This window comes from Apium graveolens, chromosome 6 (assembly GCF_009905375.1).
Source record: "Apium graveolens cultivar Ventura chromosome 6, ASM990537v1, whole genome shotgun sequence".
Taxonomy (NCBI): Eukaryota; Viridiplantae; Streptophyta; class Magnoliopsida; order Apiales; family Apiaceae; genus Apium; species Apium graveolens.
The window spans coordinates 78,673,913-78,697,213 of NC_133652.1; the positions used below are offsets into that span (position 1 = coordinate 78,673,913).

General features: G+C 36.6%; 1 protein-coding gene across 1 annotated transcript; it reads right to left on the reverse strand.

The window, feature by feature from the left end:
• Positions 1-1,249: 1,249 nt before the first annotated feature.
• On the reverse strand, positions 1,250-3,238 carry LOC141665255 (uncharacterized). Its single transcript, XM_074471235.1, has 4 exons — positions 2,999-3,238; positions 2,573-2,855; positions 1,528-2,052; positions 1,250-1,380 (listed from the first exon to the last, which is right to left on the reverse strand). The coding sequence occupies exons 1-4, from the start codon at positions 3,236-3,238 to the stop codon at positions 1,250-1,252; spliced, it is 1,179 nt and encodes a 392-aa protein (XP_074327336.1).
• Positions 3,239-23,301: the final 20,063 nt, after the last annotated feature.

The following is a 23,301-nucleotide window of genomic DNA, read 5'->3' on the forward strand; positions in this document are numbered from 1 at the left end:
ATCTTTTCAATATAATTGTTATCTTTAAATTTTTGAACTCAATTGATTTTTTTATATATGTCTATAAAATTTGTATAAACATAATATTTAATATATATATATATATATTCGGATTGGGATATTATTAGATACGAATATGCCTATATCCGTATCTGTATTCGTAATTGTCAGATTCGAATACGGATAATATCCGCTTTGTTTTGGATACGGATAATATCCGCTATATTTCGGATACGAATGCGATTTTTTCGGACGAATATCAGATTTTTCGAATTTTTTTGACAGCCCTACTACACAGTACCACAAGTGCCCTAATTCATCTAGCAATTTTTATAACATATATTGGATAGAACATCTAAAACGGTGATAACAAAAATGTTAATTAACTTACAATAAAATAACGAATATGTAGATTTTTTATGTAAGAGAAAGAATATACATATGCGCCCAAGATATTATATTATGTATAATAAGATATGTAGAATTATATTTAAGAATTTTTCTACTTCAACAAATATAGCCTAGCCATGTAAATGCAATTATTTATATATTTTTGCTAATGGTTAACATATTGGAGTGCTTAAATTTATTTTTTTGAAAGAAAGGAAATTTCTATTAAACTGAAGAATCTCGCAGAACAGCCTCTTCCAAACAAGAAGGGAGAGACAGAAAATCAGAATGGCAATTAACTAAATAGGGTAAACGAGCAAATTCATGAGCTACCCTATTAGCATGATTCCAAACAAAGTGAATAGAAGTGTTGAATAATTCCCTCAGGAGCGTCTTACATTACTGGACCACTTCTCCCTGTTCCAACAAATTTCTTAACGTGCTTTTCAGACCAAGAACTACCAACATAGAGTATGTTTCCACTTCCATTTGTTGCCCAGCCATGCCTTTTGACTTGACCCACGAAAGGGCTTCCCTAACCCCCACCACTTCTGCTTCAAAAACTGTGGTAGTAGAAGGAAAACACATAGTTCTACCAGCTACAAAAGCTCCATTACTATCCCGTAAAACCATACCCAGTGAGAAGTTCTCCATGGCAGAGCGAAAAGAAGCATCAACATTAATTTTCAACACAACGTTCGCAGGCATCTTCCATTTAGCAGGATATTTTAATGGCTGCTGAGAATTACAACTTGAAATATTTTTAAACCTGGCTCGAGCTGATCTCCACTCAGAAACATGATAGAAGCTGTTGTCCATGGCTACAACTGCTGAAACAGATTTCCCCTCCCAAACTCGCTTATTTCTCCACGTCCAGGTGCCCCCAAAGAACCGTGCAAATCTTAGTGCTCTCCTCTATGTTACCATTAGCCAGCATGTCAAGAAGCCAGACTGAGGCATCTTCAACTTGACTCATATTGAGAACCAGCCCTGCATAATGCCAACATTGATTAGCAAAGGGGCAATCAAAAAAGACATGCAAGAGATGCTCAATGCCCATATTACACATTGGACACATAGATGACACTTGAATACCTTTAAGACGGAGTCTTCAACGCGTAGGGATTGTGTTCTTACAGACTCTCCAAGCAAAAATCTTAATTTTATTTGGAATGAACAACGACCATAGTCTCTTCCACCCAGCAGAGGGAGTAATATTGTGTGCATTGTTTTGAAGATTAATCCAGTGTTTATACCCCTCTTTGGCCGTGTATACCCCTGAAGTGGAACCAGCCCACACAACCCGATCCTCAATGTCGGTACAAGGGAGAGGAATAGAGATAATAGCTCTAGCGTCTTCGAGTGAGAAATTCTTAAAAACTTGGGGAGCCAACCAACTCTTCGTACTAGCATCTATGTAGGTTGAGACCTTCTCAGTCCTGCCAGCATAACTGTGATCATTCACCACATGGTAATCTTTCTTTCCCCGTATCCATTGATCTTTTGTTGCGTGTATGCTTTCCCTGTTTCCAACTACCCATCGGAACCCCGAGCGAAGAGAATTCATGGAAAAAAACCAAACCTTGCCAAATATAGCTCGGATTACGACCTTTTTGAGCTTCAAACATGCTTGAAGTCGAGAAATAATGAGCTTTGAACAACCTAGAAACCAAAGAACCAGGGTTATTCATCATATTCCAACAGTGTTTTCCTAAAAATGCAATATTAAAGCCATGAAGACTTCTGAAACCCAAACCACCTTGAGCTTTCGGGCCAGTTATAGCACCCCAAGCCAATCAATTAAGACCTTTACCACTATCCCCACTCGATCTCCACCAATATTTATTATACATAACTTCGAGATCCTGAAATAAAGACTTTGGCAGAAGGAAGCAAGACATGGTATACGCTGGAATTGCTTGTGCTATATTTTTAATGAGAACAGATTTGCCAGCCCTGGAAACTGGTTTCTTGTACCAACCTTGAATTCGTTTACTAGCTCTCTCCTTCAGATAACCAAAAACTCTAGTTTTTGATCTGCCCACCAGCGAAGGAAGACCCAATTAATTCGATCCTTCAATGCTATTATGAACACCCAGAATATTAGACAGCTCATGTCGCTCCTAATCTCGAATCTTGGCACTAAAAAATATGTCGGACTTCTGGTAATTAACTGGTTGACCTGAACATCTTTCATAATTTTCCAGAATTGATTTAATCGCGTAAGCTTCCGTTGCAGTTACTCGAAAGAATAAGAAACTATCATCCGGAAATAGTAAATGTGAAATTGAGGGGGTTGTGGGAGAAATTTGACTGCCATGAATTGTTCCACTATGCACAGCATGATCAAGATCATTAGAATTGCCTTCCACACAAAGTAAAAAAAGGTACGGAGAAAGGGGATCCCCTTGACGAAGCCCTCGCTTTGGGATGACAGGATCGACCGAAGAACCATTAATGCAAAACTGGTATGACACTGTTTTGACACATAGCAACATCCAATCAATCCATTTTTGAGAGAAATTCATAGTACGTAACCTATGCTCCAGATAAGACCAGCTGACACGGTCATAAGCTTTGCTTATGTCCAGCTTGAGAGCGATCTCACCTTCACTTCCCCTTTTTTAAGTCTAAGATGATAAATAAGTTCAAAGGCCACCAACACATTATCAGTTATACTACGACCTTGCACAAAAGTAGACTGATTTTCCGAGATGATATTGGGAAAAAACTTTTTGATTCGATTTTCCAATACCTTTGCCATAATTTTGTACAACACATTGCAGAGAGCGATTGGATGGAGATCCTTCATATTGTCGGGATTTTCCTTTTTTGGGATTAGCACCATGTTCGAACTATTTAAGTCATAAGGAAAAGAAACATTATCCAACCATTGCTTACAACAATCGTATACTTCTTGACCCATCACACTCCAAAAAGATTGATAAAAAGCCGGATTCAAACTGTCCGGGCTCGATGATTTGTCAGGATGCATCTATTTTATGGCTTCTGAGAATTCCTCGAATTATAACTCACCACACAACATCAAATTTTCCTCATCTGATACTTATCTAGGACTATCATAACTATCAGCCCCATCCTCAACGATATCACCTGCAAAAAGATTCAAAAAGTACTGATGAACTATTTGACATATTTCATCAGTGTTCTCAACACGATCACCATTATCATTCTTCAAATAAACAATGTGATTAGATTTCTTTCTTATTGAAGCACTAGTGTGAAAAAATCTCGTATTATCATCCCCCTCTGCTAGCCAAAAAAGCTTTGCTCGTTGCTTTCAATACACTTCCTCCTGATAGAACAGATTATTCAATTCCTCCTTTGCCTCAAGATAAGCTTGCATACTATCATCATCCGTGTTATTAACCAGAGACTCCATAACATCCTTATGGGCTTTGATTTTCTCCTCAAACTTATGAAAGAATGTCCTCCCCCACCTAGCCATATAAGCTGAAACCTCCTCGAGATTGGGAATTAAATGAGCAACTGGCATACTCCTCCAAAACTCCTTCACCTCTGAAATGAAATTTGGCTCCTTCAACCAAATATTTTTGAATCTAAACCTGAAGCTCCTCCTCGATATATCCACTTTCAGAAAATCTAAGACTATAGGATCATGATCAGACCTTGGGGTTTGAACAACCTTCAAATGACAGAGTGGAAATTTAGACCACCAACTTTGAGAGGCAAAAGCTCGATCAAGACGTTCTCTAAGCCAACTCGAGATTCCTCTACTTCTTTTCCAAGTATAATTCTCGCCATTAAGGTCAAGTTCGATGAGATGACAATCTTCTATAGTGTTGTGAAAACATTAAATAAAGACTGAGGGTGCTCAAACCGACCTTGCTTGTTTGAAGCGTACAGAAGGTCTTTAAAGTCACCCACTATGCACCACAGGAGAGTTGAAAGAGAAGCTAGATGACGAATAAACTGCCAAGAATCACGATGACGTTTCCTCTCTGGGAATCCGTAAAAACACGTAAGCATCCACACATGAGTACCATTCTCCACAACACTAAAATCAATATGGTTCCTCGAGTATCCTTTGATATCACCATGAAAGTTATTTTTCCACAAAATAGCCAGACTGTAATAACCCCAATTTTTGGAAAATTTTGAATCCCGGATGAATAGTAACTTTTGCTGACAATGCTGATTAAGAAAAATTATCAGACCATGTTATATAGGAGTACTGTTATGGAAATTCTAAGATCGTATTAGTATTCCATAAAGTAAATGAGTGTATGTAAAGGTCATTAGAATTCGGATCCGGACATTTTCTTTTTTTCCCGAAAATCCATCAGATACGGAAAGAATTGAGTATAAGGTAACGTGATAAAAATGATTTAAATTCAAGGATTTTAAGAGAGGATCATAAAAAGGAATATAAAATATTGAGAAAGGTTTAGGGGAACCCAAGTAATAAGATCCCGGGTATGATCCCTCAAATGATAAACGAGAACGAAAGTTAAGCGATCGTATAACAGATAAGCGGTCATTAGCCAAGTAATTAGGGGTTAATCAAAGAGGTTAGTGGATGATGATGTCATGACACCATCAAGAAGAAGACAAGTGTAACAAGATGACCTAAGCTTGATGACCTAAGCATGACAAGTGGGAAGGATTGGTTGGTTGATTGTGAGCCACACATTTTTCACCATGGTAAAAATTTAATTTATTTCCAAGACAAAAGGAAGCAACCAACCAACAAATATCATAACACAAATACAAATTGAAAGTTGACTTTCCCATTTCAAGAAGAAAGCTCTCGGCTAAAACAAACCCAGCAACTTCAAACTGCCATATCTCCTTCAATACTCACTCAAATGTTGTGTTCTATAGCTCGTTGGAAAGTTATTGAGATGGCCTACAACTCTTGTTCACAAGTCTCTTCCAAATAAGCATGGTAAGACCCTCATTTTTACAGTTCTTTAAATCGGACTTTTAGAAACTTCAAAGCCTAACTTTGTGTTCTTGATTTCTTTGGAAAGATCAAGCTTGTAGGAGGCTCCATAAGGCTTCCTAGTAACTTTCCAACCTCCAATAAAGGTATAAACCTTCACACCCTTTAGTAATAAGTTTGAATGTTGAAGTTTGGAGATGGTTTGGATGGATGAGTAGTAATTTGAATGATAAGCATGATTCGAGCTTAATTGTTAAGTAGTTTAGTTGAATTTGGAGATGTTATAATATATGATTGATGTAACACCCCCAGATCCGGGGTCGGGGATCCGGGTCGTCACGGTCTTTCTTTCCACAATATCACTTCACTTAATTAATAATAATAACCTTAAGCTGTGACCCCACACTAACACACACCACAACCCGTTATAGTCTCAGAGATGAAATTCAAATAAGTACAAGTCTTTGAATCCACAATTTAAAAGTTATTACAACCCAAAATGATTACTTGATAAATTTACAGTTAATTGCCATTATCTGCCACAAGTTATAATTATACATAATTTGATTCTCAAAAATAGAATGCCTGATCTACCAATAGATCTACCTCTGCAGCTATAGCAGCCACAACATCATCGGGAAGACGCGGGATGCTTCCCACGCGCTTGCGCTGGGTCTGCTGGAGTCTGGCCATCTTTCCTAACTATTGTTGTGTGATGAAGAAATAAAGCAAGGGTGAGCAGCAAGCCCACCAAAATAATATATATAATGATTTACAATATATGAGCCTACTCATAATACTCATGAAAGTCTTGGTCAAAAGAAATGAACCAAGTTTGATATCTTAATGCGATGAAGTCGCAAAATATTCAGTATATATACATATATACTTTTCAAAATATTGGAAGTCCTCTTCCATGCATAATATACACAAAGTCCCAGTGTATAACTGTATAAAAAATATCGTTGCAAGGTGATCTCATATATCTAACCTTGTCTCAACGTTTTTCTGAAAATCTTTGTCATTCATAAGACAATTATTAATTAGATATAAGTTTAAAAGATGAAGTTACAAGATACCCCAATATACTTATATCTTTCCCAAATACTACTTGAACTACCACCGTTCGAGTTATAAATTAGCTTCAAAAGTTCATCACATAGATGAGACTATAAGACAAGATTTGAATAGATTAAATCTTTAAAATATTATCAAAATAAAATGAAGTTACGAGATACTTCATTTGATGTAAACATCATTTTGAAAACTTGACCCTGCCAACACTCAACAATCGCCCAACCGTAGCCTTTCCATCGAAGTGCTCTGGGTAGTGTTGCAGAAATTATCCAATTGGATGATGAACTCATTACGGGAGTTTGCCGCGCCAGGAAGACCACTTACGATGATCAGTCGTAGTAGTACAACCCCACCATTTTCTACATGTAGAGGAGAACCTGTCGGATTTACTTGTCAACCGAACACTGAACTCCTAAGGAATGGACCGCCTTAGCGGAACTTCCAGGCCATTTGGGCCAATATAATAAGGCTGGGCCGGCGCTACTCGGCCACTTACGCCACTCCTAGTTCAGATGAAATCCATGACTCTGAAACGTAAAGCTCGTTTCCCCCTTTCCCCAAGTAGAAACTTGTTGATACGGCTCCACCAAGAAGTCGTACCTAGTTGGAAAGGAAAACTCACCGATATTTCCCAGGCGATGCCTGTTAATGGATTAACTTGTTCCAAGAATTTTACTTCCCGAATATTGGGTAAGTAATCAAACACTCTTTTACCAAGACAGCAACCTTGTTGCGAATATAAAACACACCACCGAGCCGGATCCCCCATGTTTTGAGCGAGTATTTAAATCCCCTTTTTAAAAGGAAGATCTTAAATATAAAAATAGTTTTGGGATCCGCTCTAACTTTTGAAAATCATTTTAAAGACTCGAAAACACTTTAAAGAGTGTTTGGAGTAAAACTGATTTGATGAAGTAAATCAGTCCCCAGAATATTTAGAAAATGTCTGAATATTATTATTTAAATAATATTCCCATAAAAAATAATCTTTATAAAATAATTGAAGTAGAAGTATTAAAACTTATACTTGAAATGAATAGCAAATAATCAAAGATATACTTATACGAAAGTAATATCTTTATTTGAATAATCAAAAATAAGTTTGATTATCGACACCTTATTCTTTAATAAAATAAAGAATATATCTCAGCAAATAATCGGAGTCATAGATCCTCAAATGAATATTCAAATAATATTCAATAAATAAAATAAGCTGAGTCATAATACCTCGAATGAATATTATAAATAATATTCATTAAATAAAATAAAGGAGTCATACATCCTCAAATGAATGTCCAAGTAATATCCAATAAATAATGTAAAGGAGTCATACGCCTTCGAATAATATTCGAAATAATATTCAATAATAAAATAAAGTTAAAGTTATCGAATAAACCTTATTCGATTAATAGTTTTAAAAACTATATCCATATATATATATATAAATAAATATATATATATATATATAATATACTCGGGAACATCGACTCCCGGTTTAGAAATATGTTCACCTTTTATCCCCTATACTAAGGGTATACGCAACTACTTGCTTATTTCTAGCATAGGTATTATGCAACTATAAGCATTGAAATCAACAGATAGATAACCAGATTACGAAACAGACATGCATATATACCATATTAGCATGCTCCAATATATCGCAAAATTTGCTAATAACAATCATGCAATATCACAAGATAATGCATATACATATATTTACATCACAACAACAGTATAACGGGTAGAAAACTTGCCTGAGCGACTGGGGTTACGAATGGCTCGGGTCGAGTCTGGTAACCTATAAACAACAAGTAAGTTGGAATTAAACCAAAGTCACTTGTAAATCTATACTTTAACTAACTTAGACTCTAACGCTTGTTTTGCGCTCACTGATTCGCTTAAGCCACTCGGGTACCCTCGGCTCCACCATTTTTAATAATTTAACCTTTACGAGTTTTAAAGCGATTCCTTCGCGAGTGTCTTACCAACTGCCTAACACACTTACCATAAATGTTTCATACATTAATTAACCCTTTTTGGTCTTTAACCTATGTTTTAAAGTAAGGCGAGGGAAAAAGTTTCGTTCGCGAAACGTCGTTACTTAAAACGGCCGTTTCTCCTAAACCGTTCATCGGAATCGAATGAACTACATATCAAAACGAAGCTCGTAACATGAGCTATCTAAACATGGCAGTGGTCATAATCTAGCAGGGGGTTCTCGGGTCCTAATGCTATGCACAAAAACAGTCCAAAGAAAATCGGACGTTATGACGGCTATGTTTACGCGTTTTCCCAATTTTAAACCATTCAATACCAACCACAAATCAACCCCAAATCAATCATACAACCAATATCCCTCCAAACCACATCATAACAGCCCCAACAAATCCACATTAACCATTTATACTTATTCCTCACATGAACTAAAAGCTTTACTTAGGTTCTTTAACTAATTACCAAGATTTACAACTCCAACAATGCAACAAAACCAACTAATCTCTACAAACTCAACCAAACTTCAACCAATCAAGCATCATGCTTCACATATGCTATATCAAACACATTCAATCCTAATTACTCAAAACTAAAGCTAGGGTTTGTAGTTTATACCTTCCTTGGAGAGGTGGGAGGAGCTAGGAAGCCTTAAGAAGCTTTGAGAAGTCTTAAGAATGCTTGGATCTTCAAGAAAACAAGAAAACTTCAAGTTAAAAAAACTTGAAAACACTATTCATAGTCTTCTTCTTTGATTAAATGAAGAAGATTGAGAAGGAATTAATGGCTTAAACTCATGATATAGTCCTAACTAAGCATGAAGATGATTAGGGAATTATCTTACCAATTTAGGAAGCTTGGATCTTGGATTTTGAATTTCTCTTGCCTTTTGAATAGTGAAAAGCCGTGAGCAATGAAGAACAAAGCCTTGGTTGCTTTTGATTTTTGATGAAAATGATTTTACTTGGCTTGGTTGATTGGTTTTTGTGCTTGCTTTAGTCAATTACCTTCTTGCCCTTGGATTTGTGTGGTTCTCATTCAACCACACCTCCTTCCTTCCCATGTCATGCTTATGTCATCCTCATGATGTCATCCTCCCTTCCTTGTCCTCTTTCTATTGGTTGGATGACATCATTCCCACTAATCCCTTTGATTATCTTCCTAATCGTTTGCCTAATGACCGCTGATCTGTTATACGGTTCGCTTAACTTTCGTTCTCGTTTATCGTTTGAAGGATCATACCCGGGATCTTATTACTTAGGTTCCCTTAACCTTTCTCAATACATTATATTCCTTTTTATGATCCTCTATTATAATCCTTTAATTTAAATCCTTTTTATCCTGTTACCTTATACTCAATTCTCTCCGTATCTTGTGGATTTCCGGGAAAAACCAAAGTGTTCGGAATTGGATTCTGACGATCTTTACATACACTTATATACTTCATAGAGTACTAATAATATCCCATAAGATCAATAACAGAACCCCTACATAGCGTGGCATGAAAAGTTTTCTCGTTCAGCAAAAACACTATTCATAAGGGTTTCAAAATTTCTCAAAAATTGGGGTTATTACAGTCTCCCCTCCTTAAAAGGATTCCGTCCCGGAATCAGATAGAAAACAAATGGGGATACTTTCTTAGTATTGCACTTTCTAACTCTCAAGTCAATTTTCCCACATTGTGGTTCTACCATCAAACTCTTACTAGTTTGATAACCCTTCTCCTAAGCACTCGTTCCTTTTCACTCTATAACCCTTCCTGGTTGCTCCATATAGGTTACGTCTGGTTGCATGTCTATGCGCTCATATGCCCCTATTTGTCTGGCATCTGAATTACACTTCCTTAACATTAATACGTGGAACACGTTATGAACTTGCTACAGGTTCGGGGGTAGGGCTAACTCATATGCTAACTTCCCAAACGTCTTCATATATCCAAGGGTCCAACAATTGGTGGACTTAGCTTTCCTTTCTTTCCGAATCTCATCAATCCTTTCCAAGGGATACCTATAACATTACTAGGTCCCCTATTTCGTACTCTTTATCCTTTCGTGTCAAATCAACATACTTATCATGTCCATCTTGGGCTACTACCAGCCGTCCTCTGATTAGATCTATCATATCCTTGGTCCTTTGGACTACTGCGGGTCCGAGCATCTTGCGCTCTACAACTTCATCCTAACATAAGGGAGATCGACATTGTCTTCCCTCAAGGATCTCATAAGGCGACATCTCGATAATGACATATGATCTATTGTCGTAAGATAACTCAATCCGAATTAAGTGATCATTCCAAATTCTTTCAAGTCTATTACACAGACTCTCATCATAGCTTCCAATCATTAGAACTTTTGCTTCTCAATACCCATTCTTTTCCAGTTCGTAATCGCTACTACCTTCCGTTCCTAATATTATACGGGTTATACTTTTGCTTGTTAGCGTTCTATAACCTTTTAATAACCACGTCAACCTTAGTATCACGAATGTGTTTCCATTCCGCATACTACCACCACTTTATTACTCCTTTTTCAGTTGTTTCTATTTTCCAAAGTTTGATTAATCATATAGAAGTAAAGGAATTTGTTGAGAGATCACTATGATCATGAACACTTGTTATATCGCATAGTTAGTACAGAAGGTGGCCAGCCTTTAGTACTTGACAAGCAATTAAACAATAGCTGGTATCCTACTCGGCTTCTATCACACAGATAGATAGTCATTCGGCAATACCTCCCCTTCTGGAAGGGTTGTTCTTCTCAGCTTATATGAAATGAAAAGAAGAGAAAAGAACAAATTGAAGAGAATTGTATATATGAAAAAAAATATATACTGTCACCAAATATCTGGCTTGGAACCTACCTCTGAACTATAGAGGTCTGTCATAGGAGAACGAAACATATATATTTATATCAACATCAAGTGTTATAGCATCGTATTTCACATGCCTAAATATTTTTGCCATTCCGTCCATCATTCTATGGACCCATGCTCTTCCTCGAGCTTATACACAATCACCTTTGAAACTCCCTCGACATCGAAAATTGAATCTGGGATCTCATTCTAGACATCATCGTTACTAGAATTCTATGCTTGCACCGCAACCTTCCTCATATAGTAATACGACTCTCTTTTCATAAGAAGGAATAAATATTCAATTGGTAGATACTCTACTTAATTAGTCTATCAATGATAACTTATACATTACCACGACCCGATTAGTGGTACTCAACCTCAACATCCATTCCAATACAACTCTCACGGTTGTAATCAGCTCACCACTCGCAGAATCATTGCTGCATTACTATGGTCCACTACTAACCTACTGTAGTCATTCATTTTCCATGAAGTCTTAATAGCTAACCATACGGAGTCCATACATGTCGTATCAAATTCTCCTAAGGAGTTAACATAACCACCAATCACAATTCATGAAGAACACTCCAAACTCTGACGTACTTTCATGACATGAAGCAGATAAAAGTGCAGAAGAGTTTCAATCAAAGCAACGATAGCAGGTTAATACCATTCTTAATCATACGCCCTAAATAGAAGAATTAACTCAAGGGTTCATCTAGTCCTTTTTGAAACATGGTCCTGGATTATTCTCAAGATAGGACCTTCTAAGATAGATAGCCCGATCATGGCGATTACACGAATTAAACCTTTACCAACTACTATTACGGTTGGGTATTGCACAGTCATCAGAAGGAATGTCAATCTTCCAAACCATAATACAACCTTCACAGTTTTAACCATCATCACTGTATTCTTTTGGCACACGCGCCTATAATTATCCACTTACCCTTAAAGTGTCGGCCACCTCTTTGGCCTTTCCTGATAGTAAAATTTCCTTACAGTCAATGTCATTTTAACCACCTCCAAATAAATTTTCTACCTTATTTCCGATCACTGCTTGAGTGAAGATGTTTTCCTTAAAATCAGATGGAAAAAAAATATCACCATTTTTCCATAAGTTATTGCCTCAATCTTTAGAGGTTAATCACTGTCACGACTGACTCTCAATCATACTTAGAACATCTTTTATCTTAGGTCCTAATTGCCCTGAACAATTTCGACCTTTACTGGTTCGATCCATACTTTCTCGTGGTTTAACACGTGCCCCACTTGGCATCATTATAATTATGTCATATTTCCTTTATCAACATTTTTATTCTTGAGAATTTTGAATATTACCTTTCTCCTTGTAAAACCTCTAAGGTTATCCTTCAATCGTTCCTCCTGTATTCCCTAGATACAGGGCATATCAAAATACCATTCACTATTACTAGAACCATTGTCTATATACATCTGAAAAATTTCTCCACTAATTCTTAAAGGTTATTGTTACCTTAATCCTTTCCAATTCATACTGTCAAAACTCATACTATCCCTATTAAGGGTGAAATGCCAACCTTTATGCATTTCCCTAGGATTCATTTTAAGTTACCGATGTTCTATCCTTAATTCCACCTTTGAAAAGGTACATGCATCCATCCATGGATAAATAAAGTCATATATCCCTGATAAGGGTATCTTATTCAATCATTCCCACCTCGATAGTATATTCCTAATTTCACAATAACATATGTATACAAAATGAGGTTAATCAAAATGGCCTCCAAAAGATAACAACGGTTATCCGCTTTTCTTGCCTAATCTGGTAACGATAACATGGATGTTCTGGAAGATATTGGTCGTGTTCAACGTGAACCTCTTCTTAATAATTCCTTATTTACTTTTGTTGTTTATCTCAACAGTCATCTCAATGTTGGGATATCTTTCATACCTGGCGTCTCCCTTTCTGGGTATCAAGCCACCGGTCTTACATTTCCCATTCTTGAAGGTCACTTCCTTCATCCAATTTTCTTAATTTCTTACTTTCTTGTCTCCTCAGTCTATCCGCGTCTCATTATTTATCCTTCGAACTATCTCAAGGTTTCTTCGAATCCTCCCAACTTACAGGGGATAAAATATATGTATCTCTTACACCTTCAGCCATTTATTTTAACTCATGGTGAATCACCCTCATCCTGACGATTACATACTTTTCTATTTCTATTGCTACGAGTCTTTAGGGTTTCCTCATACCCAACTCCCTTATCATTATTTCATGAACTAACACAACATAAGCATTGATTTCAAACATCCCGTCATTCTGGATTCGTGTCCTCAGAACGAATCTTGACAACTTTTACAACTTAGATTCATAATTTATCATACTCGTCTGCCTTTGTTCTGACTCTAAAGCTTTACACTATCTCCTTATCTTTGGGAATTACTTTCCCGAAAACAATTGACTGGACTTAAATCAGTTTATTATAATCTCTTGCTCCGTGCCTTCCCTGGCCTTTCACCAGCAGGTGGTCTCTCTCTTAGGAGGGTGAGTGATAAAAACAGTCTTTTGTGATTCGTCAATCATTTAGAATCTCAAATGATTCCTATATTTCCTTTAGCCAGGCTCTTGCCTCGACTAGGTCAACCTGTTCCTTGGAACTCTGAGAGCTTAACGATTTAAAGGTCATGAAAGAATTTCCTGCCGCATTGTCCCCTCAGGGTGGTGGTTGGGGATAATAGTCTAAGTTCTGTCTAGATAGGTCCATGAATTGCCGTATAGGAGTACCGTCTCGGTTCTCCTTTCCTTACTCGACTTTCTGTTTCCTTAGTATGAAATGTTTCATCCTACTCCCCATAATTGGGGTCATCTTTTAATTTAAAATCCTCATTTTCCTCTCCATTATGTCATGGGTTCCTTCTATCTTGATGGCGACCTCCCTGACTATCACGTTCAGGGTTTGCTCTAAATCTTATTCCTCAAACTATGGCTCTCATCTAAGTTCTCATCCTTACGCTCTTGAACTTTCGGAACCCAAATTCTATAGGAATACTTCATTATTCCCTTATCATCTTTCTCGGTATTAATCTCATATTTATTTTTTTTTTTTGGCTCTCTGCCTTCATTCATCACCTTTCTCTGGCACCGTATGCTCTTTTCCAATAATTCGGTCTCTATTGCAATCTCAAACAGCTTTTCGGTACCGGCTCCGGTTACCTTCACTACTATTTCCAAAATCTCTTATAAACTTTCCAAAAGACATTATCATCTTGAGTCTCTCCTTTTTACTAAGGGCATCAGCCACCATATTGGCTTTCCCCGAATGATAAAGAATCTCCCAATCATTATTCTTGATTAGCTCTAACCGCCTCCTCGGGCGTATGTTGAGCTCTCTCTACGGGAAAATGTACTAGAATACTTATGGCTTAGGTAAATCTCGCACTTCTCTCCATACAAGTAGTGCCTCCAATATTTAGGGCAAACCTATTGCCACGAGCCCAAGCTCATGGGTGGGGATATCGAATTTTTATATTCCCTTAATTGTCTTCACGCGTACGCGATTACCTTGCTGTGCTGTATAAGAAGCACCCTAATTCCTTATGCGAAGCGTCACTTACAAATCACAAAATCTCCTTTTTCCCTCCGGCAACGCCAACATAGGGGCCGTCACCAACCTTTGCTTCAGTTCTTAAAAGCTGTTCTCGCATTTCTCTGTCCATTCAAACTTCTCAGTCTTACGAGTAAGCCGCGTTAAAGGGGCTACTATCTTTACAACTTGAACGAACCTCCGGTAGTGACCGGCCAATCCTACCTCTGGTAGTCGACCAAACCATGGTCATCAATTCATCAGTGGTCCTTTATCCAATCCTGTCAGGATCCTCCATGGGATCCTCCTCAACAACTATCCCTTCTAGGACAACATCCTCAACCGCTAAATCCTCAATATCAACATCATCCGGTCCTGCATTAGGACACTCTATCGGATCCACAATCCGATCTCCAATTAGTAATAAAATATCATCGCGATGTTGCTCCTCAACATCAGGGTTCGGAGTCCCGCTACCATATACGATAACGAACTACGCTCCTATCACGATATTTATAAGGGTTCCCATAAGGGTTTTAACTGTCAGTACTACGTTAGGTAGCCCGACTATGAACTTGGCAAGAGTTCTTATTATCTTTGTGAACTTATTATCTTAACGTCCCATCATCTCTGAGGTTTATAACGCTTAGCTCTGATACCATTTCTGTAACACCCCCAGATCCGGGGTCGGGGATCCGGGTCGTCACGGTCTTTCTTTCCACAATATCACTTCACTTAATTAATAATAATAACCTTAAGCTGTGACCCCACACTAACACACACCACAACCCGTTATAGTCTCAGAGATGAAATTCAAATAAGTACAAGTCTTTGAATCCACAATTTAAAAGTTATTACAACCCAAAATGATTACTTGATAAATTTACAGTTAATTGCCATTATCTGCCACAAGTTATAATTATACATAATTTGATTCTCAAAAATAGAATGCCTGATCTACCAATAGATCTACCTCTGCAGCTATAGCAGCCACAACATCATCGGGAAGACGCGGGATGCTTCCCACGCGCTTGCGCTGGGTCTGCTGGAGTCTGGCCATCTTTCCTAACTGTTGTTGTGTGATGAAGAAATAAAGCAAGGGTGAGCAGCAAGCCCACCAAAATAATATATATAATGATTTACAATATATGAGCCTACTCATAATACTCATGAAAGTCTTGGTCAAAAGAAATGAACCAAGTTTGATATCTTAATGCGATGAAGTCGCAAAATATTCAGTATATATACATATATACTTTTCAAAATATTGGAAGTCCTCTTCCATGCATAATATACACAAAGTCCCAGTGTATAACTGTATAAAAAATATCGTTGCAAGGTGATCTCATATATCTAACCTTGTCTCAACGTTTTTCTGAAAATCTTTGTCATTCATAAGACAATTATTAATTAGATATAAGTTTAAAAGATGAAGTTACAAGATACCCCAATATACTTATATCTTTCCCAAATACTACTTGAACTACCACCGTTCGAGTTATAAATTAGCTTCAAAAGTTCATCACATAGATGAGACTATAAGACAAGATTTGAATAGATTAAATCTTTAAAATATTATCAAAATAAAATGAAGTTACGAGATACTTCATTTGATGTAAACATCATTTTGAAAACTTGACCCTGCCAACACTCAACAATCGCCCAACCGTAGCCTTTCCATCGAAGTGCTCTGGGTAGTGTTGCAGAAATTATCCAATTGGATGATGAACTCATTACGGGAGTTTGCCGCGCCAGGAAGACCACTTACGATGATCAGTCGTAGTAGTACAACCCCACCATTTTCTACATGTAGAGGAGAACCTGTCGGATTTACTTGTCAACCGAACACTGAACTCCTAAGGAATGGACCGCCTTAGCGGAACTTCCAGGCCATTTGGGCCAATATAATAAGGCTGGGCCGGCGCTACTCGGCCACTTACGCCACTCCTAGTTCAGATGAAATCCATGACTCTGAAACGTAAAGCTCGTTTCCCCCTTTCCCCAAGTAGAAACTTGTTGATACGGCTCCACCAAGAAGTCGTACCTAGTTGGAAAGGAAAACTCACCGATATTTCCCAGGCGATGCCTGTTAATGGATTAACTTGTTCCAAGAATTTTACTTCCCGAATATTGGGTAAGTAATCAAACACTCTTTTACCAAGACAGCAACCTTGTTGCGAATATAAAACACACCACCGAGCCGGATCCCCCATGTTTTGAGCGAGTATTTAAATCCCCTTTTTAAAAGGAAGATCTTAAATATAAAAATAGTTTTGGGATCCGCTCTAACTTTTGAAAATCATTTTAAAGACTCGAAAACACTTTAAAGAGTGTTTGGAGTAAAACTGATTTGATGAAGTAAATCAGTCCCCAGAATATTTAGAAAATGTCTGAATATTATTATTTAAATAATATTCCCATAAAAAAATAATCTTTATAAAATAATTGAAGTAGAAGTATTAAAACTTATACTTGAAATGAATAGCAAATAATCAAAGATATACTTATACGAAAGTAATATCTTTATTTGAATAATCAAAAATAAGTTTGATTATCGACACCTTATTCTTTAATAAAATAAAGAATATATCTCAGCAAATAATCGGAGTCATAGATCCTCAAATGAATATTCAAATAATATTCAATAAATAAAATAAGCTGAGTCATAATACCTCGAATGAATATTATAAATAATATTCATTAAATAAAATAAAGGAGTCATACATCCTCAAATGAATGTCCAAGTAATATCCAATAAATAATGTAAAGGAGTCATACGCCTTCGAATAATATTCGAAATAATATTCAATAATAAAATAAAGTTAAAGTTATCGAATAAACCTTATTCGATTAATAGTTTTAAAAACTATATCCATATATATATATATAAATAAATATATATATATATATATATAATATACTCGGGAACATCGACTCCCGGTTTAGAAATATGTTCACCTTTTATCCCCTATACTAAGGGTATACGCAACTACTTGCTTATTTCTAGCATAGGTATTATGCAACTATAAGCATTGAAATCAACAAATAGATAACCAGATTATGAAACAGACATGCATATATACCATATTAGCATGCTCCAATATATCGCAAAATTTGCTAATAACAATCATGCAATATCACAAGATAATGCATATACATATATTTACATCACAACAACAGTATAACAGGTAGAAAACTTGCCTGAGCGACTGGGGTTACGAATGGCTCGGGACGAGTCTGGTAACCTATAAACAACAAGTAAGTTGGAATTAAACCAAAGTCACTTGTAAATCTATACTTTAACTAACTTAGACTCTAACGCTTGTTTTGCGCTCACTGATTCGCTTAAGCCACTCGGGTACCCTCGGCTCCACCATTTTTAATAATTTAACCTTTACGAGTTTTAAAGCGATTCCTTCGCGAGTGTCTTACCAACTGCCTAACACACTTACCATAAATGTTTCATACATTAATTAACCCTTTTTGGTCTTTAACCTATGTTTTAAAGTAAGGCGAGGGAAAAAGTTTCGTTCGCGAAACGTCGTTACTTAAAACGGCCGTTTCTCCTAAACCGTTCATCGGAATCGAACGAACTACATATCAAAACGAAGCTCGTAACATGAGCTATCTAAACATGGCAGTGGTCATAATCTAGCAGGGGGTTCTCGGGTCCTAATGCTATGCACAAAAACAGTCCAAAGAAAATCGGACGTTATGACGGCTATGTTTACGCGTTTTCCCAATTTTAAACCATTCAATACCAACCACAAATCAACCCCAAATCAATCATACAACCAATATCCCTCCAAACCACATCATAACAGCCCCAACAAATCCACATTAACCATTTATACTTATTCCTCACATGAACTAAAAGCTTTACTTAGGTTCTTTAACTAATTACCAAGATTTACAACTCCAACAATGCAACAAAACCAACTAATCTCTACAAACTCAACCAAACTTCAACCAATCAAGCATCATGCTTCACATATGCTATATCAAACACATTCAATCCTAATTACTCAAAACTAAAGCTAGGGTTTGTAGTTTATACCTTCCTTGGAGAGGTGGGAGGAGCTAGGAAGCCTTAAGAAGCTTTGAGAAGTCTTAAGAATGCTTGGATCTTCAAGAAAACAAGAAAACTTCAAGTTAAAAAAACTTGAAAACACTATTCATAGTCTTCTTCTTTGATTAAATGAAGAAGATTGAGAAGGAATTAATGGCTTAAACTCATGATATAGTCCTAACTAAGCATGAAGATGATTAGGGAATTATCTTACCAATTTAGGAAGCTTGGATCTTGGATTTTGAATTTCTCTTGCCTTTTGAATAGTGAAAAGCCGTGAGCAATGAAGAACAAAGCCTTGGTTGCTTTTGATTTTTGATGAAAATGATTTTACTTGGCTTGGTTGATTGGTTTTTGTGCTTGCTTTAGTCAATTACCTTCTTGCCCTTGGATTTGTGTGGTTCTCATTCAACCACACCTCCTTCCTTCCCATGTCATGCTTATGTCATCCTCATGATGTCATCCTCCCTTCCTTGTCCTCTTTCTATTGGTTGGATGACATCATTCCCACTAATCCCTTTGATTATCTTCCTAATCGTTTGCCTAATGACCGCTGATCTGTTATACGGTTCGCTTAACTTTCGTTCTCGTTTATCGTTTGAAGGATCATACCCGGGATCTTATTACTTAGGTTCCCTTAACCTTTCTCAATACATTATATTCCTTTTTATGATCCTCTATTATAATCCTTTAATTTAAATCTTTTTTATCCTGTTACCTTATACTCAATTCTCTCCGTATCTTGTGGATTTCCGGGAAAAACCAAAGTGTTCGGAATTGGATTCTGACGATCTTTACATACACTTATATACTTCATAGAGTACTAATAATATCCCATAAGATCAATAACAGAACCCCTACATAGCGTGGCATGAAAAGTTTTCTCGTTCAGCAAAAACACTATTCATAAGGGTTTCAAAATTTCTCAAAAATTGGGGTTATTACAATTGAATTGAGATCCTTGAGCTTATTATGACTGAAATCAGTATCATTGATGTGTATCTTGAGTTGTTGTTGATTGGTAGTTGGATTGATATGATTTGGAATGGTAAAAATTTGGGAAATCGCGTAAACATAGTCGTCGTAATGTCCGATATACTTTAGACTGTTTTTGCTATTAACATCAGGACCCGAGAACTCCCTGTTAGGTTTTGACCATTGCCATTATTAGATAGTTCATGTTACGAGCTTCGTTTTGATATGTGGTTCGCTTAAATCCGATGTACGGTTTAGGAGAAACGACCGTTTTAAGTAACGGCGTTTCGCGACCGAATCATTACCCCTCGCCTTACTTTGAAACCTTAGTTAAGGCCCTTAAATGACTAATTGGAATATGAAACAATTATGTAAAGTGGATTAGGCAGTTGGTAAGGTACTCGCGAAAGAATCTCCTTAAAACCCTTAATGGTTAATTTATTAAAAATGGTGGAGCCGAGGATACTTGAGCGACTTAAGTGAATCGTTAAGCGCGAAAGCGAACGTTAGGACTCTAAATGGTTAAAGTCTAGTTTCTTAAGCGATCGGGGTTTAATTCCGACTTATGTTGTTGTTCATAGGTTATCGGACCCACTCTAAGCTTAAGTCTATCCGGGAGCACTCAGGCAAGTTTTCTACCCGTTATACTGTTGTTGTGATGTATATGTGTATATGCATTATCTTGTGATAAATGCATGATTGTTATTAGCAAATTCTTGCGATATATTGGAGCATGTGATATGGTATATATGCATGTCTGTTTCGTAATCTTGATATATATCTGTTGGTTCAAATACTTATTAGTTGCATAATACATATGCTAGAGATAAGCGGTAATTTGCATATACCCTTAGAAAAGGGGACCCCAAGGTGAACATATTTCTAAACCGGAAGTCGATGTTCCCGAGTATATTATATATATATATATATTTATATATATATGGATATAGTTTTCAAAACTATTGATCGAATAAGGTTTATTCGATAACTTTATTTTATTTAATGAATATTATTTGAATATTCATTCGAGGACTTATGACTCTGTTTATTCTATTTAATGATTATTAATTGGATATTCATTTGAGGATGTATGACTCCGTTTAATTTATTTAATGAATATTATTTATAATATTCATTCGAGGTATTATGACTCCGCTTATCATTTAATAATATTCTTTATTTTATTAAAGAATAATGTTTCGATAATCAAACTTATTTTCGATTATTCAAATAAAGATAGTACTTTCGTATAAGTATATCTTTTGTTATTTAATATTCATTTCAAGTATGAGTTTTAAAACTACTACTTCGAATATTTTTATAAGGATTATCTTTATGAGAATATTATTTAAATAATAATATTCAGATATTTCTAATATATCGGGACTGATTTATTTTAATAAATCAGCAGTACTCCAAACATTCTTAAAAATATTTTCGAGTCTTCAAAATGATTTTTAAAGTTAGAGTGGACCCCAAAACTTATTTTTATATTTAAGATCTTCCTTTCAAAGGGGATTTAATTACTCACTCAAAACCTGGGGGATCCGGCTCTGTGGTGTATTTTACATTCGCAACGTGGTTGCTGTTTTGAGAAAACAATTTGATTACTTGCCCAACGTTCGGGAAGTAAGTCCATCTAATTGAGTCGGCATAAGCGACAGGCCGGGGTACGGTCTATCAAAGTGTAAGTGGCTGGGTGGTAGCCCATAAACGCGTAAGAGGCCGGGTGGCGGTCCAGCACAAGGTCCTTATGTGGCCAGGGTGATGACCGGTGGGGGATTCATCCATCTACTAGTAGAAAAGGTTACTTATTGGTATCTTTGCCTGATCAGCAAGATATCAGGTTTATGCCAAAATTCTTTTCTTTCCAAGATTCATTGGATATTGCAACTCTGTTTATAATTTTCATAACAGAGGTTTTCAAGGAGTGTATGAAATGTATATATATATAGGTGTATATATATATCGGGACTTAATGAAGTATCTCGTAACTTCATTATTTATAATGATATTTCAAGGATTGAATCTATTCAAGTCTTATCTTGTAGTCTCATCTGGGTGATGAACTTTTGAAACTGATTATAACTTGAACGGTGGTAGTTCAAGTACTATTCGGATATAAGTATATTGGAGTATCTTGTAACTTCCTCTTTTAAACTTATATCTAGCAAATGATTATCTTATGCATGTCAAAGATTTTCAGAAAAACGTTGAGACAAGGTTAGATATATGAGATCACCTTGCAACGATAGTTTTATACAGTTATAAACTGGAACTCTGTGTATATTATGCATGGAAGAGGACTTCCAAGATTTTGAAAAGTATATATATATATACTGAATATTTTGCGACTTCATCGCATTAAGATATCAAACTTGGTCCATTTCTTTTGACCAAGACTTTCATGAGTACTATGAGAAGGCTCATATATTGTTAATCATTATACATATTATTTTGGTGGGCTTGCTGCTCACCCTTGTTTTCTTCTTTCATCACACAACAACAGATAGAAAAGATGAACAGGACCAAGCTCCCAATTCGCGAGCGGATAGGAAACGTTCCGCAGTTTCCTATAGACGTTGATGTCGCTGTAGCTGAGGTAGGAACTACCAATAGGCTAGGCTTTCAACTTTTGATGTACCAGACTTATGTATCTTTATCAATTGTAATAATGGCAAAGAAATGTAAATCTATTCAGAAACCCTTTTAAGGTATAATGGCATATAATTTTGGAATAAAATGACTCGTGTTACTTTTGGATATTCATCTCTGAGACTATAACTTGTGGTGTGTGTGTATATTGTGGGGTCACAGTACAGAGTAGTTGATTGTTTATTAAGATTGGGTGTTATTAAGGGAAATGGAACTCGTGACAACCCGGATCCCCGACCCCGGATTTGGGGGTGTTACAGAAATGGTATCAGAGCTAAGCATTATAAACCTCAGAGATGATGTGACGTTAAGATAATAAGTTCACAAAGATAATAAGAACTCTTGCCAAGTTCATAGTCGGGCTACCTAACGTAGTACTGACAGTTAAAACCCTTATGGGAACCCTTATAAATATCGTGATAGAAGCGTAGTTCGTTATCATATATGGTAGCGGGACTCCGAACCCTGAGGTTGAGGAGCAACAACGCGATGTTGTTTTATTAGTTATTGGAGATCAGATTGTGGATCCAATGGAACACCCTAATGAGGGACCGGATGATGTTCATATTGAGGATGTAGCGGTTGAGGATGTTGTCCTAAAAGGGATTGTTGCTGAGAAGAATCCCGTGGAGGGTCCTGACAAGAATGAATAAAGGACCACTGAGGAATTGATGACCATGGTTAGGGGAATTACCAGAGGTAGGATTGGCTGGTCACTACCGGAGGTTCGTTCAAGTTTGTAAAGATAGTAGCCCCTTTAACGCGGCTTACTCGTAAGACTAAGAAGTTTGAATGGA

Coding starts and splice junctions, on each gene's coding strand:
- LOC141665255 (XM_074471235.1), bottom strand. CDS start 3,238: ATGGTGCTAATCCCAAAAAAGGAAAATCCCGACAATATGAAGGATCTC. Junction 2,856..2,998: donor TTAAAAAAGGGGAAGTGAAG/GTGAGATCGCTC, acceptor GTGTCATACCAG/TTTTGCATTAATGGTTCTTC. Junction 1,381..1,527: donor GATTTTTGCTTGGAGAGTCT/GTAAGAACACAA, acceptor GGCATTATGCAG/GGCTGGTTCTCAATATGAGT.